The 19,275-nt window shown below is 40.5% G+C and overlaps 1 protein-coding gene across 3 annotated transcripts in view; it reads left to right on the top strand.

The window, feature by feature from the left end:
• The first annotated feature begins 849 nt into the window (after nt 1–849).
• Farsb (phenylalanyl-tRNA synthetase subunit beta) overlaps nt 850–19,275 on the top strand; it is a 62,178-nt gene continuing 43,752 nt past the window's right edge. For 2 of the 3 annotated variants that reach the window (XM_021638602.2, XM_060368683.1), the window contains exons 1-7: nt 850–944; nt 8,060–8,115; nt 10,628–10,782; nt 12,355–12,424; nt 14,257–14,372; nt 16,174–16,324; nt 17,456–17,564. In XM_021638602.2, the coding sequence (XP_021494277.1) occupies nt 887–944; nt 8,060–8,115; nt 10,628–10,782; nt 12,355–12,424; nt 14,257–14,372; nt 16,174–16,324; nt 17,456–17,564 (715 nt within the window). In that variant the 5' untranslated portion in view covers nt 850–886. Of the gene's footprint in view, nt 945–1,539; nt 1,688–8,059; nt 8,116–10,627; nt 10,783–12,354; nt 12,425–14,256; nt 14,373–16,173; nt 16,325–17,455; nt 17,565–19,275 lie in introns of those variants that run through there. The other variant, XM_060368684.1, reaches the window with a different exon arrangement.

Below are 19,275 nucleotides of genomic sequence, written 5' to 3'. Positions count from 1 at the left end.
TAAAATGAAACAGAAATTTGTTGCATTTTGGTTCTGGAGGCCACAAATCCAAAAGCGGTTTCATTGGTTCAAGTCCAAGTGTTTCGGGGGCTGCCCCATAGGCCAGGAGAGAATTCTCTCCTTGTTTCCTCCAGTTTCCGATGACCACTGACCGTTTTTTTTTTTTGGTAGTGACCTTACTCAAGCCACTGCCTTCCACTTACTATGGGTAAAAACAATCGCACTTAGGGCCCATCCTAACAACCTTTGTTAAATTCCATCTTAAAACCCTTAATTTTTTCCACACAGACTTTCAGAGAGGGAGGGGCAAGGGGCAGGGGCAGAGGTAGGGGTAGGGGGTGGATCTCTGTGAGGTCAACGTCAGCCTGGTCTATAGAGCGAGTTCCAGGACAGCCAGAGCTACTCAAGTAAAAACCTTGGTCTGTTAACAGAACTTGCTGTTAGTATTTACACATTCATCTTTCCAGGAAGCCGGGCACCAGGTTAACTTGCTTTTCAACACCTCAGGGAAGACTTTACCTGGAAAGACTTCCCGCCTCTGTACCCGCACCTCTAGGACTCCGCCCAGACAACTTGGCTTCAACCGAATACGCTACCCTGAGAGCACGGGGCCTCTGCGGTCTGTCCGCACCGTTTCCTGTCAAAATAGAGACAATTTCACACGGTTGTATATATTTTCCAAGACTTTCTGTTGTTAACACAACACAGACATATTACATAAACCAGATAATGGTATTTTTCTTGCATTGGGGTGAAAAACGGGAGTGGAAATTTATGCATCTAGACAGGCATTACGTGAGACAGCCCAAAGGCGGAGCGGAGGGGCCTTCGCACTAGGGTCGCTGAGGACCTGAGCGCGGCGCAGGCGCAGTGTTCAATACTCGCCATGCCGACTGTCAGTGTGAAGCGAGACCTGCTCTTCCAAGCCCTGGGCCGGACCTACAGTGAGTGGCCGCCCCGTGGCCTGGGCTCGGTGTCTGGGGGAGCCAGGCTCTCCTTACAGAAGGGCATGCTGGCGGGGTTTGGCCCCGCACGGCTACTGTAGTCCGCAGGGGCGCTCCGACCGGCTAGAGGCTGGGCTGGGCTTCTCGGAACCAGCTCTGCGGCGCCTGCCGTTGCATCATAGGCGCGTGTCGGGCTCTCAGGGTCATTCATTCAGAGTCTGAGCTCCTACTGCATGCCTAGCCCCGACTTGGGTGTCGGGACACAGAGTGGGAAGGATGCCCTGCCCTGGGTTACAACACGAGCGTAGGCTGCTCTGTGGAACCAGATTGACAGTGAAGCGGAGACGTTTGAGAAAGGCGTGGGTCTCACCGTGCAGCCCCAACTGCCTTCGAACCCGCCGTCTTCCTGCCCCAGCTTCCTGAGTGCTGGGATAACAGCCGTGTGCCACCAACCCTGGCCTTCGCTTTATGTAGTGTTGACCGGGCTCCAGTTGTGTGTCAGGCAGTGTTTGAGAGCAGAGCTAGGCACATGCCAGGTAAACGAGACGGTAACAAACCATGACGTTGGTCAGACGATTCCTTGGAAATACGAAATGTTTCTAGGAAAGAAAACCAGATGGTGGGCAGAAGCAGCGGTTGATCGGTAACCGTTGATCTAAGACCCGAATAGAGTCTCTTCTGTATTCACGATTCACTTCATCGCTTCCTCAGTTCTAAAACTAAACTGTTGGCGGGAAAGAGAGGTAAATATTAAGCAAATTATCATTTTCCACACAGATGTAGTGATTGAAATGATATCCGCCCTCTTTCGTAATTATCAGCTTGTGTAAAGGTCATAACAAGCAGGTGATTTATTGGACCCCCCCTCCCCTTTCCGTTTGAGTGTTAGAGGCCGAAATGGTAACAAAGCTAAATGGAACAAGAGGTACAGCCGTTCATAATAACGTAATTTGTATGTCATGCAAATAAACTCTTACCGTTTCCTGTTAATCTTTGCTTGCATGTTTGTAGGTCTTTATTACTGTTCTTTTTGAGACAGAACCTTATTCCGAAGTCCAGCCTGTCTCTAAACTTGTGGGTATCCTCCTGACTTAGTCTCCGAAGTGATAAAATAGTTGTGAGCAGGAACGGCCCCACATCAATAGAAATAGATGGCAAATTTTTGCCTTTGGGATGTGACCCTAATTTCTTACCCAATATTCATTAATAATATGCTTATCTATGTTACTTATTCTATTATCCGAAACCATATTCTCTCTACTGTTGGTTGCTGTCTCTGAGCTGCACAAGAGGGTGGGTGGCAAGATTAACACGTTTAGAGTCGGTTCGTAGTCAGCGCCTTATCTCTGGAAAATTAAGAAATTGTCTGAATTTTAAAAGATAAGACTTATAACCCGATTGATGATATCAGAGACTATTTTAATACGTTCTAGCTTCTCCTTTTTTGCTCTTCTTTAATCACCCTGCTGAGTGATCAAATAAGCTTGATCCCCCCCCCCAGATTATTAACTGTAGGCTCTGGAAATTATTTATGAGGTATGCATCAGAAGGGTTAGTAATACTCTTCATTGGCTTCTGTTGTCTTTTTTCTTGAATGTTTTCTTAAATGTCAGTTCAGTTGTGGTTGGAATTGGAAAAGCTTATTCACCAAAGCATGTAGTTTCCAAGTGAAGTGTGGATCCCACTTGCTTCGTTCTCATTTGTCTCTTTTTCTTTTCAGATGATGTCTCATTTGTGCTCACACATTTGCTTTCCTAGGGTTGCTGTCCATTTGAATTCCATTGTTATTCCCAGTTGTCACCTTCCATGCCTTTTCTTACGGAGAACATTTCTCTTTCCAGGTTTTGCTGCTCAGGGCATTTGCTTCCCTTGGAGCAGCTCTTCTTAGCCCCTCTTTTGATTGCCTTTCTGTTCAGTTGTCTTCTTCTGAAATTTATTTTCCTGTGAACTGACTTCTTACCGTTGCTCTTCAGTCTGGCCCTGTTCTAGTCTGGTACAGTAAGCACTGCAGAGCCGTTTGTGTGCCACACAAACAGATAGTTTTTTTAGGCCTGCCATTTTCTTGTAGGAAATTATTCATGGTTTTATTTCTGGGTCTTTCTTTTATCTAAATTCAAAAACATATAGCTTTAAGGAATAAGATTCAGTATATTTTAATAATTCCATACAATTCGGTTCATTGCCAGTTAGTTGACAAAATGTTTGTAAACTGTAACAATAATTGTTTGCTGTTTAGTTTCTGGTGGTTAAGAGTCAAGGTTTGGTGGTCCTGGCTCTAAATCTTACTCCAGGTTGCAGATCTCAACTCAAGAGCTGGAGAATCTGCTTTTTAAATCGTCATCGTCATCATTATTATTTAGACTAACGCATTTTATTTTATAAGTATAAGAATTTTGCTGTGTACCATGTTCATGTCTGGTCCCTGTGGAGGTCAGAAAAGGGCATTAGATCCCCCTAGACTTGAGTTATAGATGGTTGTAAACCACTATGTGGGTTCTGTGAATCAAACCTGGGCCCTCTGCAAGAGCAGCAAGTGCTCTAAACTGGGCCATCTCCCCTGCTGAGTTTTCTTAAGTGTTATCAGCAGACCTTGTTTACTGGCTGGCTTTTTTTCAGTTCCTTCTACCTTGGCTTTTGCTAATTTGTCCAGAAGGAGAATTCTGAGAGACCAGGTAAACGGGAGCGCTCTGGCAGTATCCTTAGTGTTTTAGAATTGCTTGGAAGTGCTCTTCCCTCCTTTTCCGTATTCTCTTGGTCACACAGACCAGTCCTGACCTTGTGGAAGGGGACTAGATAAGTAGTTAGGTATCATTGGTGTCTTGTCTCCTTCCAGCCACCAAATGGTTCATGTTCATCCACATGCAAAATATATTTGCCCCAAAAGTGTCATCTTTCGGCAGCAGCTCAGAGTCCACAATCACATCATCTGAATTTGGTTCTGATGTTGGTGAGGGTCTTGGGGTGTTTAGCATCTTGTGATGAGTTAAATAGCTACCTGTGAGGCTCAAGCAATAGGATGTCTCCCATACATCTAAGATGCCATAGAGAGACGGGCCTGGGATAACTACTAAAGGGGAGGAAATGGAACTCACAAAAGAGCCATTGGTCCATGGCAGTTGTGAAATTGAATGGCAAACGCTGGATGGTCTTGATTAGGTCCCTGGCCTGGGATAATTCTCCATGGCTCTGCGCCTTGCCCTCTAGGCTCTGCTTCCCCCCTCTGAGTGATCCCCAGAAAGCGTGTGCTTCACAGCTGATTAGTTTTCTCATTCTACTTCCTGTTAATAGAATTTTAGGGGCTCAAAGACTTCCTTTTGTCTTGCTTCCGCCCTTTTCAGTTCAAGCAGGCTGTGTCTGGCGAAGTGTTTTTTTCTAAAAACTTTCTGGGTCTTTGGTGAAATTATTTTTTCTAGATTCCTTTTCATTAGTTAAAAACCACCGACTCCAAAATCCTCTGAAATGAACTGTTTCAGTACCTTAGACTCTTAATTAGGCTTTATTGTTTGATTAATTGGATTTGTGAGGCACACCCTTAATTTCTTTATTACACCTTTTGTTTGAATGAGTTATGCCTTTGATCTGACTGAAGGTTTTCAGTCATACCCTTGCTTCTATTTTACACCTCGGATTTGGTGTTTGCCCAGAACTTACTTAATCTCAGCATCACTTTACATTTGGAAGGCCAATTTTCTTATTTAAGTCAACAACATCCTGGCTTTATTTATTTATTTTTTTGTTGTTTAATTTCTTTTCCTATGTTTATCTCTTCTTACATACATGGTAAAAAGAAAACAAAACGACAAGCTGCTCTTTGAGCTGGTCGAAGTCTTTAGTTACATCAGGTGAGAACATTTCTGCAGTCTGAGGACCTGCAGGTATGGTATCGATCAAGTTTCCTCCTTATGTAACAAGGATGCCCTTGAACATTCCTCAGTACTACCTTACTTCCCTGTCGGCCTTTGCCTGAATTCTGCTTCAAGGCCATGAGGCTTCAAGCCAATAGTGTTTTGAGGCCCTTGAGTTTTCTTTTACAGTCCTCAAAGCCTGCCTTCTGATTTCCAAAGTCATCCCCACAGCTGTGAGTATGCAGCCACTCCCTTCACAGAGCGTAAGGTTTGTGTTAGTAATCTGTTGCCACTTTACAGATTACCCTGGTTCTCGGGAGGAGGAAATGATATGCCTTTGTTATTTCACAGAGTATCTGAGTGACAGGAACTGGAAGGGGATAGCTGGATGGTTCTGGCTCTAGCGATCGTACTAGGTTGCAAGCAAGCTATCATCTAGAGCTACAGTCACCTCGCGAATTGGCTGAGCTTCCTAGCTCACTCATGTGATTGCATTATACAGGATCATTGCAGGCCATATTGAAGGCTAGGAACCTCAGTTACTACATGCCCAAGTTAATGGTGGCACTACCCCTCCCCCTTTATATACACTTGAGCCAGAGACCTAGGAGCCATGCTATTCTTACTGTTCCTCCTGTAATTAGCCGGTCATTGAGCCTTACGCAGTTTGCTTCTGGCATTTCTCATGTCCCTTCTTCCCCATACTCTGTATCACCTCTACTGTAGGAGGCTCCCTTCTTCAGTTATCCTCCACCCTGCCACCAGGTTTAAAAGTTCAGGTGTAGGGAACAAAGCTTGGTGCCTCATGACTGATGGAAACACATGGGTGCCGGAGACAGGAGATCTGGAGCTATCCTAGTCTTCGTATGTAAGTTGCAGGCTGGCCTGGTCTACTCATGAGGCCTTGTTTCAGAAATATAACAAAACAAAACAAAATAAAGATTTGGAGCTAAGAAGAAAAACAAAACAAAACAAAAAAAAAAACCCCAAATCTAATCATGTTTTGCTTAGCTGAAAAATGCAGCTCCCATTGCCTGTAGGTAGGATAGAGGGCAAATCCCTTGGCGTGTCATGGGCTACCCTTTTTCTACTTGTATCCTATTTCTCCCTAACACAGCCCTTCTTCTTTATCCATACTGAACTACTTAGGAATTCCCAGCTTTGCCAAGCACTTGGTTCACTCCCTCCAATCTTTGACTAATGAAGCATCCTTTATGTAGCTTTTAGTGAACCTGAGAGGAGCTTTGTGCTACCCTGAACTTTATACGGAATACGTTTACTCATGTTTATGATTTCTTTGCTTGAGAAGGAAGTAGTTCAGGCAGGAAGAGTAATTTATTTATCTTTGTAGCCCTGGCATTTAGTACTGTTGCTTGGCACATAATGTAGTAAATATTAAATTGAATTGACGTTTGATATCTAGATCAGAGGAGTCTTCTGTTGTTTTATTTTGAGGTTGGGAATTGAACGTAGGGCTTGTGACATGCTAAGCATGCATTCTTCATGAGGCCCTTCACCCTGGACCAGGAAACACAAGACGTCTGGTTCTTTACTAGAATATAGTGGTAACTGTGTTATGTGTCCAATGTTTGATAAATGAAAACCTTGAAAATGCTGTTAGGTAACAAAGCCAAGTGAAATAAGGGATAACTATTAGTTTCTGTGGACCTACTGTGTTTCAGGGTATCATGCCAGGTCCATTTATATCTTTTTAAGGTTCCATGCTAAAAATGGAACGATCATCCTGCGTGATGTATCCCCAAAACAGAAAGACACACATGGTATATACTCACTTATATAGACCTATAAGATAGGATAAATATACTGAAATCTATACACCTAAAGAAGATAAACAAGAAAGAGAACTCGGGGTAAGAGGACCAATCCTCACTTAGAAAGACAAATGGGATGGATATTAGATGTAGGAGAAAACAACTAACAGGACAGGAGCCTACCACAGAGGGCCTCTGAAAGACTCTACCTAGCAGTGTATCAAAGCAGATATTAAGACTCATAACCAAACCTTCAGCAGAGTGCAGGGAATCATATGAAAGAAGGGGGAGTTAGTAAGACCTGGAGAGTACAGTTGCGCCACAAGGACCAAATATATCAGGGCACAGGGGTCTTTCATGAGACAGTTTCTCCAACCAAGGACCATGTATGGGTATAATCTAGAACCCCTGCTTGGATATAGCCCATGGTAGCTCAGTGTTCAAATGGGTTCTCTAATAAGGGGAACAGTGACTATTTCTAACATGGACTTAAGGGCGAGCTCTTCCACCTGCCCCCTCATGAGGGAGGAGCAGCCTTGCTAGGCCACAGAAGAGGACATTGCAGCCAGTCCTGAAGAGACTTGATAAGCTAGGGTCAGATGGAGGGGAGGAGGTCCTCCCCTATTAGTGGACTTGGAAAGGGGCAGGGAGAAGATAAGGGAGGGAGGGAATGAGGGAGGGGTCTACGGCTAGGATACAAAGTAAATAACCTGTGATTAATATAAAAAATAAATAAATTAAAAAAAAAGCTTGTTTCCAGATGAGGGTGTTGGTGAAGTTTATATAAGGTGTTGAGTCCTCAGAATGAGTGAGGTAGAAGTCCAAACCCTATTTATGTGGATTCAAAAACAATGATCAGGCCACAGGAAAGAATTTTAAATAAATACAAAGACTTAGTGGCACTCCTTTGTATAGAACCTGTAATTTTGAGCCTGCTTTCTCATTGGATCTCTACTGAATGATTCTTCTGGTGAGTCTGTAGAGACATTTCAGCACTGCTAACCACATTCTCTAGTTGGTATTAGTAAAGAGTAATCAGTTCTTGAATTGCTTTGCTTGATGTCTATGTCAGGCGGATCTTTTCTTGTTACTGTTTTGGTGCTAGAGATCGAGCTCCTACCTTCTGACATACTAAGTCTGACCCTTTACCTTGGAACATAGGACATCTGTCAAGCTTTTCACTAGCATACGTGGCTTTGATGGTTGTGTTCAGTGTTTGATAATGTGCAAACCCTAGAGATGCCCCATCAGGTAACAGAGCAGATAAGAGAATTTTGTCAGTTTATACCCACCCACCATGTTTCAGGCTGTTAGGTCATGTTTCTTAGCTTTAAAAAACAAAACAAAACCCTGGCAAACCTTTTTACTTTTATAGAGATAGCTGATGCATGATAGACTGTCAAGGTTAGGAAATTAAACAATAGGTGAGATTCATAGGGTCATATGCAGTTTTCATTTGTGCTGAACATATTAAAATAACATTCTTTTTCTCTCCTAGCTGATGAAGAATTTGATGAACTGTGTTTTGAATTTGGCCTGGAACTTGATGAAATTGTATGTATCAGACTTTTTTTTTTTTTTTTAAAGCTATTATGTCTGTGAGCTCATTTAAAAAAATATTTTCATACTGCAAATAGATAAGCCCTGGGGTATTCCTGTTTGACAAATTTGTGTTGCATATTCTTTCCATTAAAAATGCTTTATTTAAAACAATTTTTAATTTTTGAGTATAGGATATAATTAAATAATTTTCCTCTTCTCTTTTCTCTCTTCATATCCTTCCATGTGCCCATTCTTCCTTTCTTTCAAATACAAAGCTTCTTTCTTCTTTAATTGTTGTTTTATATATAGATATATATGTAACATATATGTGTGTGTGTAGGCCACAAATACACACATATTTCCAAATACATAAATATAACCTGTTTACTCTGTGTAGTGTTACTTGAATGTATATTGTTCCAGGGCTGACCATTTGGTATTAGATAACCAGTTAGCCCCCCCCCTTTTTTTTTAAGAGTTTGCTGTGTTGTATTGTTAATAATTGATAGTTACATTCTAGCAGTTAATTTGGTGATTCCTGTACTATGTTCTGGGAAAGAGTACTTGTCTTTCTCATAAGTTGTCTTGTCAGACCTCATTTTTTTGAGAAACAAATTATTTGCTTTCTATGATCACACATGCCTTCTGGCTTTGAAATTCATGTGCTTTGATTTCTGTAAGGTTTTAAGCTAACTATAAATACTTTAAGCTCAGCCTTCACACACGGGCTTCATGAACTGAGTCTGCAGATGACAGTGATGCCCCCATAAGTATCAGCTAGTTTCAATTCATTTCTTTCATTTCTGTGGTTACCATGTAATCTCCACTTCTTTATTTAGAACTCTTCTGATTTCTGCCATCCCAGCAGAAATCATCTTAGCTTTCTTCACTGAGAAACATGAATCTTATTATTGCTTCATTTGAACACTATTTCAGTTTAAATTCTTTTTCTTACATTTCTCTCCATCTTATTTTTCCTTTCCCGTTCTGCCCTTCCTCAATTTTATAATTTTCTCTGATTTTAAGTTTTGCCTCTCAAGTTTGAGGACCAGGTTAGATGTGTTTTAAGGGCCTGTAACAGCCTTGAACAGTCCCAACACTGTGGACCTATGGCTTTCTCAAGGATGACTGGGCCCACAGTGGCCAGTGACCAAAGTGGCCCCCTTCCATACAAATGAACACTGTAATTTTCCTCTCTTTTCTCTCCTCTCCCCTTTTCCCCACCTCAGTTTTTGATCAGCATATGAAGAAATGGGTTTCAGAGTGACATTTTTTTTTAAAAGATTTATTTATTTATTATGTACACAATGTTCTGCACACCCAAACACCAGGAGAGGGCACCTGATCTCCTAAGAGATGGTTGCGAGCCACCATGTGGTTGCTGGGAATTGAACTCAGGACCTCTAGGAAGAGTAGCCAGTGCTCCCTAACCTTTGAGCCAACTCTCTAGCCCCATCAGAGTGACATTTTTATGCACATGTCTCATTGTACATTGCCTTTCTGACCTCCTCTGCCCATCTTCTGATGATCTTCCTTTCCCCCGAGAATTGTAATTCTTACTGTGGACAGGGCCTTGAGTGGTCAGTGTGCACAGGAAGGTATGTCAGAGCTCCCTCTGGTGCTTTAGCAGGTCATTGGTGGAGTTCCCATTAAGTAGCATTTCCACAGGGTAACAATCATACTTGGAATTGAACTTTCATCACAGTTCAACCTTTGCCTAAGGTCAAATGTGGAATATAACTTTTAGTCACTGGGATTGATTGAACATTTCTTAAATGTATTTATAGTGTCCTAATATTTTAAATCATAAATATAAAAAATAGGAGGTAAACTTAACTTTTTTGGCCATGGTTATCTTTTTCAAAAATGGCTTATTCTCTGTTGTAACCTGTTACCTCAGGCATACTCAAGGTCTTCTAAGCTCTGCTGTTGCACTAGAATCGCCACTGTGGTGGCTCCGTCAGTTTGCTGTCTTTCTCTGGCTTCCTGTTCTCTCTGTTGTCCCACATTCTCAGCACAGCTCTGCTCTCAGGGAGTTGCCTTTGTACTGTCATTCTAGTCCTCATGGTCCATGGGACTGCTTGCCAGGGTTGCTGTATTTCCGTGCTGTTTCTTTGATGTGGTGACTTATCTGTACCTTTTTGACACCTTTGTTGTCCTCTGTGTTCTTGATGATGTCTTCAGTTTCCTAAAGTGACAGATAGTAAGTGTTTTAGGCTTTGGAGCTTATTATATTGCCTCTGTCATAACTCAATTCTCAGTGTATGACAGTAGATAATAACATGTATAAGGTGTGTTTATCTGTGTTCCAGTAAAGCATTATTTGCAAAAACAGTTAGGTGTGTGATTTGGCTGGTGGGCCAGTGTTTGCTGACGTTGCTTTAGATGGGTTATAATGTTCTGGGATGAAAGACAGTACTTTTCTGTCTGCTATGCTATAACACATGTAACATTTTTGTGTTGTTTTTATTGCAGAAAAGAAATATATTTGGCAGTTTATTAAACTTTTTTTGGCTTGTTTTAGACTTCTGAGAAGCAGATCATAAGCAAGGAACAAGGAAATGTGAAGGCACAGGGGGCCTCTGATGTTGTGCTTTACAAGATTGACGTCCCTGCCAACAGATATGATCTCCTGTGTCTGGAAGGATTGGCCCGGGGACTTCAGGTCTTCAAAGAAAGGTAAAGAACTGCGCACATTGCTGACTTGACTCTTTTCTCCCTGTTGCTATCAACAATCGAGTTTAAATTTCTAAGAGAAATATCATATGGGTAACACAGCTTTAGGTTTGCATAAATGCTGATTGGAAGATAAGAGTCATGTGGATTGTAGCCATTTCAAAATTGGGGGAACATGGGAACACATGATCTTAGGGTTACCATAAAAATCCTTCAGCAGGGTCTGGTTTTCCTCAGGAATCCCAGTGTGGTGGATTGTTTGTAGATTTGTTAAAGCATGAGGGAAAAGTAGAAGTGACAATGGACTTTATTTGCCTTTATGTTAACAATCGCAAGAAGCATGGGGTAGAAAGCTCTTGTGGAAATCTTGACTATCTGTGTATGGTCCTGGGCATGCTAATTGCCTTTTCTAGTCTCAGCCTTCTGATGTGTAATGAAGATTTTCAAGGTATGCTATAAATGTAGAAGGCAATAAATACGTAAGGTGAAAAAAACGAGCTATCAGAATTAATTATTTTTGTTTTTATTTACTTACACATCATCTGGTCAATTGCAAAAGAGTATGTGCCTTTGGTTGCTGGGCTAGATCATAAAATTCTAAAATCTTTGGGTGAATGTAGATATTTGAAATGGTGATTAGTTAAGTTTATTTACTTGCATTCATACTTGAAGATTAAGGGACTGAATTTTAGGACCATGGGTCGGGATCTGTACTTTAATTTTTCGAAATTCTTGGATATAGGTGTTTGTGTGTGTGTTTGTAAAAAGGAGGCCTTCTTATATATCCCTTGCTAGCCTGGAACTTAGTATGTATACCAAACTGGCTTTAGACCTGTGGTAGTCCCTGCCTTCTGGGAGGTAGGATTATAGCACATTTCTTTCTAGGATCTATATTTTCAATAAATACATTGTTAATGTTTATGTCTAGATAAAATTAGGAATTTATTTCAGTCTTTGCAATTACAATTGTTGCTCATAAGCCAGTAGTATCTGAATTGCAAGAGAGCTCAGCCTCAGGGACCATCTGAGCTTCAACAGACGTCGCAGTGAGCTGTCTGCCATGCAAGTGAGAAGTACTGACTTGAAACAGCAGTTCCTGGCTTCAGGTGATGAGAGTTGCCAAGAAATCCCTTCAAACTGCAGCAGTTACCAAGATTTCCTACTGCCTTATCTGATGCAGTAACTTTAGATAGAACCAGGGGAAGCTATATTTTCAATTTCAATAAACTTTATTTTTAGATGTTTAAAATCTTATGTTGCAAAGAAACTTAAACACTATTGAATCCAGGGCCTTGAACAGATGCTCTGTTAATGGCTTTGTGGGCTTGCTGGAACTCGAGTGAGAGACTCATTACCATAAGGTATTCTGTGTGTTATTGGACAATTTTAAATGTTATGAAGCTTGCAGTTTTTTTGTCTTTATTTTTAACATTCAGTGGAAGCTGACTTACTGTTGGTTAACACATTTCCCTAATTCTATTGATTTTATATATGTGTACTCTATATTTATAAACATAAGATGCCATTACAGATAGTCTTACTATTTTGAATAACTTTGTTTCAATATTATTTTAGGATAAAAGCTCCAGTATATAAACGAGTAATGCCTAAGGGAGAAGTCCAAAAATTGATTATCACAGAAGAGGTAATAAAATAGTTCTTATTTTTCCCTTAAAACCCCTCTTTTATTGCATGTATTAGAGAAGGAGGCGGAGAGAGCAACAAGGCCAACCGTTCCACCAAGTGTGTTTCCTCTGGTCATGTGTTAAGGACAGGTGTGCTTTTAGTGTCTCACCCTTAAAAATGGTCAGTCTGTGGGAACAAAGAGATGGCTCAGCAGTTAAGAGCACTGGCTATTCTTCCAGAGGACCTGGGTTCCATTCCCAGCACCTCTCCACCATCTGTAACTCGATTTGCAGGGGACCTGATGCTCTATTCTGGCCTCTGTGGGCACAAGCACACGTGTGATGTATACGTATGTGTGCAAGGCAAAAACATGTAAAATAGTAGTTTCAGAAGGTTGTCTGGTTATTACTAAGATATGAAGGAAAACAAAACATCTGCTTTCAGTAGGTAATTTTTGAAAGTATCAATTGCTTTTATAAAACACATTTAAGCCAGGCATGGTGGTACAAGCTTGCAATTCCAGAACTGTTGGGGGCACAGAGGTCGTTGTACTCACAGAGAAGCCCTGAAAGAACCAGGAATGTTGATGGTGTAGGGGAGTCTTCTCAGTGGAGGAGATAAAAATCTACATTCCATCCAAAAAGCTGAGAGTGGATTTAGTTATGGACCTGGTGACCTTTTGCTATCTGTGGAGGCAGACCTTACCCAAATTCCCCAGATGATTATCCCAGACTCTTTCCCTTTCTAGATCATTACCCATCCTTACTGGAGATGTCACATGTTTTTTATGGCCTGCTGACCACAGTAGATTCTAGACCTTTTAGCTATAGAACTCACCATCATATTCACATGTACTTTGTAATGGAGTTTTTATGTAGTCACACCTCAAGTTTTATTGTACACCTGGAATTGGACTGATTGTTGCTGGAAACCTTTCCCCAAATTGTACCATATTTTAAATATGCAGACAATTAATTGCCTGGCCTGAAGTGTGAGCCAGGTTGACAGGTCACTCTGCACTAGGTTTTCATTGTTATCTCTTCACGAGGTTTGCTTCCCTGTCTGACACCTGCAGGGACCTCTTCACAGAAATTGGGAGGTTGAGGCAGGAAGATCAGTTGTTCAAGGCCAGTACCATCATGCGGTGATCTTGAGACTAGCCTGGAGTACATGAGAGAGAGAGATCCTGTTTTAATAAGTCCAAACCAAAACCAAGAAAAAGCTTAAGAACTGAGGTATAGTTCAGTGGTAGAGCACCAGTTTAGTCTGAGGGAGGACCCCTATTCAATGCCTGCTACCAAAAAAATTGATGAAATAAATAAGATGTAATCGAGATATGGTTTACTAAATTGTGGTACACTAATAAAATTTATAAAGGTAAAACAGGGATTCTATTGGTAAAAAAGGCCTTGGAGCTAGAGAGATGGCTCAGCAGCGAAGAGCAGCTGCTTTTCCAGATGTCCTGAGTTCATTTCCCAGCAACCACATGGTGGCTTACAACCATCTATGATGGGATCTAACGCCCTCCTCTGTCATGCAGGCACACATGCAAATAAAGCACTCATATACATAAATAAATAAATTTTTTAAAAAGTAAGGCCTGTAAGCAAATTATTTGAAATTTTTCCTTTTTTAGTATATTTGCAGAAATCTTACTGAAATATAAATTATTTTTGTATAAGTCATGTATCTCCTGCTTATCACTTACTTCTTGTTGATTGACATGAATATATGCCTGTTTGAATCAAAATTTGTGACCCTCCCAGGAGTGCAGCCACTTTTCTGTGTTAAAATGTTTTGACAAAGGAAAGCCATGACGCTAACCGTGGTGATGGTGTTGTTGACTTCCAGACAGCTAAAGTACGCCCTTTCGCTGTAGCAGCAGTTCTCCGGAATATCAAGTTCACTAAGGATCGGTACGATAGCTTCATTGAACTTCAGGAGAAACTACACCAGAATATTTGCAGGTTTGTCTGGCTTCGTCCTGTTCCTCGTCTGCCCTTTCTCCTCCTGCTTCATTTCCACCCCTTCTGCTTCACATCTCCTTGTCCCAGGTACCTGCCTGCCCGAGTTACTGCTCTGTTGCTGAAGAGACCGCGTACCTCAGACACCCTACAAAAGAAAGTGTGTGGTTGGGGGCTTGCTCCCCATCTTAGAGGGTTAGTGGTCATTGTGGGAACGTGGTGGCAGGCATGGTGCTGAAAGCGCTATATCCAGATCTGGAGGCAGCAAGTGGGGAGAGGCACTGAGTGTGACATGAGTTTTTGAAAACTCAGTGCCCATCCCCAGAGTCACACCTCCTCCAACAAAGACTTTCATTTCCCAAGTAGTTTCACTACCTGAGGACCAAGCTTGAAAAGTTTCCTTACTTGATCCATTTTTTTGAAGAAGTATAATTAAATTTTAACACATAAACTCAAGCAGGGGTAGACATACACCTAACATGTAGTGTGGGCCCAGGCTTGATCACAACACTTGAAAAAGTTAATAAATAGAAGCAACCTGAACTTAAATGGCTGAATTTTGCTTATTTTGTCTTCAGTGGTGCTATGTGCCAAACCCGGTGCCTCATGCATGTCCCTAGGACTTCAAGTAACAGTCTCTGTGTATTAGCAAGCTGACGTATGTCATTACTAAGAAAATATTAAGAAATGAACTATAAATTGATTTTGAAGAAAATGTTTATTGTACGTTGTAAGAGTGCTGTGGGCAAGGGCAATAAAGTGGGAGCAACTGGCCTGCAGCAAAGTAGAATGTTTTTAAAAGAATAAGGTACAGGGTTTGACAAGCAGTGAAAACTGAGAAGTGATTGGCATGTTATCTATTTGGACATATTTATTATAAAGTTCTTCCCTCCCTCCTTCCTCCCCTCCCTCTCTCCTTCCTTCCCTCCTTCCTGTAGCTCAGGCTGGTCAGTGTAGGAGCTTAATGGTTGTATTAGTCTTTCAAAGAATACACTTGTAGTTTACTTGGGATTTGTTTTGTTTCTTTGTTTCCTTTATTTTTTTTTCTTTTTGTTTTCATCAATCAAATATTCCCTTCCTCCCTCCTTCCTTCCTTTCTTCCTTCTTTTTCTCCCTCCCTTTTTCCTCCCTTCCTTCTTCCCTCCCTCCTTTTTTCCCTCCCTCCCTTTTTTCCTCCCTACTCTTTCTTTTTTAGGGATGATTGGTGTCCACCTTCTTACCCATGGGTTTGGCAGTTGTTCATTTATCTAAGCTCACTGAATCATGTATTTCATTGTATGATAATTCTGTGTTTATATCTAACTCATTGAATAACACATCTTTTCTGCTTGCTAGGAATTCAGTCCAGTTCAGCCATAGTTGTTTCAGTTTTTATTCACCTATACTTTTTTTTGATTCAGTCCTGGGACTCCAGCCCAGGGCCTTGTAATGCAAAACAAGAGCTCTACCATAGCAATGTGCTACATCCCAGCTTCATCTAATATAATACATTTTATCTGATGAATATATGTGTGTGGTTATATGTAAATATGTGTGCACCTCCATGTTGAACTAATTTTAAGGAATCATAAGAACACAATACTTAGGAAAGCATTTGCTCCTGCTATTGTAATAATGTTTAACATTTTGTTCTCGCTAGCTTAATGATTGTGAGAATTTGCTATATTACAATAAAGATGTTATAGTAGACATGGCTGTTTTAACGTAGTATTTAGAATAAAAATTAAAAACATATGGCCTCTGTTACCTTCCAAAAATTAGTATCTTGCTCTCATTTCCCTTTTCTTCCTCTTTTATCATTTAGGAAAAGAGCATTGGTTGCTATTGGCACTCATGACTTGGACACTTTATCAGGCCCATTTACTTTCACTGCAAAGCGTCCTTCAGATATCAGATTCAAGCCTCTGAATAAGACTAAGGAGTATACAGCTTGTGAACTAATGAACATATACAAGGTAAAGAAGTCTTCTGTTTTATTTATTTGTGTGTGAATGTATGAGTGTGTGTGTCTGAGAGAGAGAGATTGAGAGAGAAAGAGATCACTTTAATGCGCTGTAGCTGGAGCATATCAATCAGAGGACTATTGGAAATTGGTTCTCTCCTTCCAGAATGGATTCTTAGGATTGAACCCAGGTGCTTGTAGGAGGAAAGCACCTTTACCAGCTAAGCTACCTCACTTGCTTGGCATTCTTTTTTTTTTTTTTTTTTTTTAACAAAATAAATTGGATATTTATTTGTTTCCTTCTCAATTTGCAGTTAGCATGCATGGTTTACAATATGGTTTTGAGGGAGTCCCTATCCTTATCTTACAAATAAAGTTGTTAATATTATCATGCTTTGTATAAATTATGAAAATGCCTTTAATGTTGAGTCTTGGATTAGGAAAAGTTAGCGAATGCCTTTCTAAAAAAGAAGAGTGTCTGGGCTCATAGTTTCACCTGGTTTAGAAAGGGGTCCGCATCAGAGCATCTCGAGCTTCCCCGCTCAGGACTCTTCTCATGTGACTGTAGGTACAGGTAGAGCAGATAGGTGCAGAAGTCAGGTATTTGCTGAAAATCACGAAGGAACTTATTTTAAAACAGTTTGTGGTATGTGTATACATTTATTAAAGGTGAGAGGAAATTGCATACTAATGAGCTTTTTGCATAAAGAATGAAATCCTTGATGAGTATTTGATACTGTAGAGGGTATGGACCATCTTAGTGCTTTTCAGGGTTAATTGGTATTTTGATTTATAATAATTAGTGCTTCTTATCATATAGAGCACAGAAAGACACGAGTGTTTCAGACCATTTTAGAAATATTTGGGAATCTGTTCTACTTTAAGCTGAATTTTGTAATGGCAGTATTTTGTTTGCAGTGACATGGCAGTGCCAGTGAAAAATCTCTTTTCACTCTAGGAAAAGTTTCTCATCTTGTCCCAGTAGGAGAAACTGTAGGTAGACACTGTGAAGTTTATCAGGTTATAGCTTCCTGTCATTTAGGACATTTTTGGTGTTTTTCCTGACTTTTTAAAAAATATCAAATTTGTGTTAGCTGATTATAGGAGAAATAAATAACTACTTTTGTTTGACTTAATATTTTAGACTGACAACCACCTTAAGCATTATTTACATATCATTGAAAATAAGCCCCTGTATCCAGTTATCTATGACAGTAATGGTGTGGTCCTCTCGATGCCTCCAATTATAAATGGTAAGTTACTTTGTGAAGAGTGTGGATCTTTGCAGTGTTTTCTTATTAGTGCTTTTGCAGAAATCTCAGTAGGGTGACTGAGTCATTAACTTTAGATCTGAATCTCAAGTCTTTTGCAGATTTTGTTATTCAAAAAATTTTTAACTTTATTTTTTATGTGCATGAATGTTTTACCTGCATGTGTGTCTGTGTACCATGTGTGTGACTGGTACCTTTGTGGGCCAGAAGAGAATATTGAATCTTCTGGAATGGGAGTTACAGATGGTTATGAACTACCATGTGGGTTCTGAGACTTGAACCCAGATCCTTGCAAGAGCAACAAGTGTTCTAAGCCACTGAGCCATCTCTATAGCCTAATAGATATTATTTTAATAGTTATTTTTATATATTTCTGAAAACCCTTAGCTTTAACTGCTGATTTTTATTTAATAATCTTTTATCCATATTTATATGAACTATACATTTAATTCATAATTATATAATAGTTATGCTTGTGTTAAGTATATTCTGACACTAGCCTGTGGATCTGTCTCTTTCTTCAGGGGTTAGGTGCTTTAGTGTCTGGTTAGTGTGTGTGCCTGGTCTTGTGTGGGAGCATGCCCGCCATGCATGTGTGGAGGTCTGAGGACAGCTTTCCAGGGTCGGTTCTCTTCTTCCACCATGTGGCTTCCAGGGATTGAACTCTGGCTGCTGGCTCAAGTGGCAAGTGCATTGGCCTTTGAGGGAGGTGGGGGAGATGTCTTTTTTCCTCTATTCCTTTTTTTTTTAACCTTTATTTAGATATTTTGGTATTAACAGCAAATCTCTTTGTTGAACTCAACCTCTAATTTATAATTTTATAAACTAAACTTTTATTTACATTTTTTTTTTTACTCTTACTTATTTACATTTTACTCTTAATTCCTTTATGGAGGAAGTGTTTATGAAACAATTTAAGTGTGTTTACTTAGTTTAATGATGTCTGAGCCATAGATGTGTGTGTGGGGGGAGATGAGAAGGTTTAACCTACACGGGATAAAAAGAAAATCTTGAGATTGCACGTGCCTGGAGGTTGACTCAAGAATGTGGATCTCCAAGTACAGTAGGTCCAAGTTGATCTTAACCTGTTGCTTTATAGTTAGTGGTCATGATCAGCTAGTTTAATCTTCCTAAGCCTTAGTTATCTTTTCGCTGTTGCTTGTTTTATATTTCAAGATAGGATTTCTCCGTGTAGCCCTGGATGTCCTGGAATGTGTGTCTAGACCAGGCTTGTTTTGAACTCACAGAGGTCCATCTGCCTCTCATTCCTCAGTGATGGGATTGTTTGCAATTATGTCCTAAGATGGTAAAGATTATCTGTATTTTCCAATTTAGAGTGGGAGCTTAAAGATCTCATGTCTCAGGTCTGGTGGCATGGTTCTATGGAGGGTAAAGGCACTTGACTTCACACCTACTGAGCTGTGTTTGATTCCTGGGAGAGAGAATCAACTCCTCTGCAAGTTCTCCTCTGACCTTCATACATGTCCCTGGCATGCATACTAAATAAATAACTGTAAAAAGGAAAATGTTGCATGCCCTATAGCCAGGCATGGTTGGCTCACGTCTTTAATCCCAGCACTTGAGAGGCTGAGGCAGGAGGATCACTGTGACCCGAGCTATGCAGTAAATTCTGGGTTAACCTGGGCTAATGATACCCTATCTACAAAAAAATCAAAGGAAAAAAATGTAAATC

The sequence above is a fragment of the Meriones unguiculatus genome, chromosome 15 (assembly GCF_030254825.1).
Source record: "Meriones unguiculatus strain TT.TT164.6M chromosome 15, Bangor_MerUng_6.1, whole genome shotgun sequence".
In the NCBI taxonomy this organism is placed as follows: domain Eukaryota; kingdom Metazoa; phylum Chordata; class Mammalia; order Rodentia; family Muridae; genus Meriones; species Meriones unguiculatus.
Note: the sequence above shows the minus strand (reverse complement) of the source record. Positions and strands in the feature narration are given on the sequence as shown.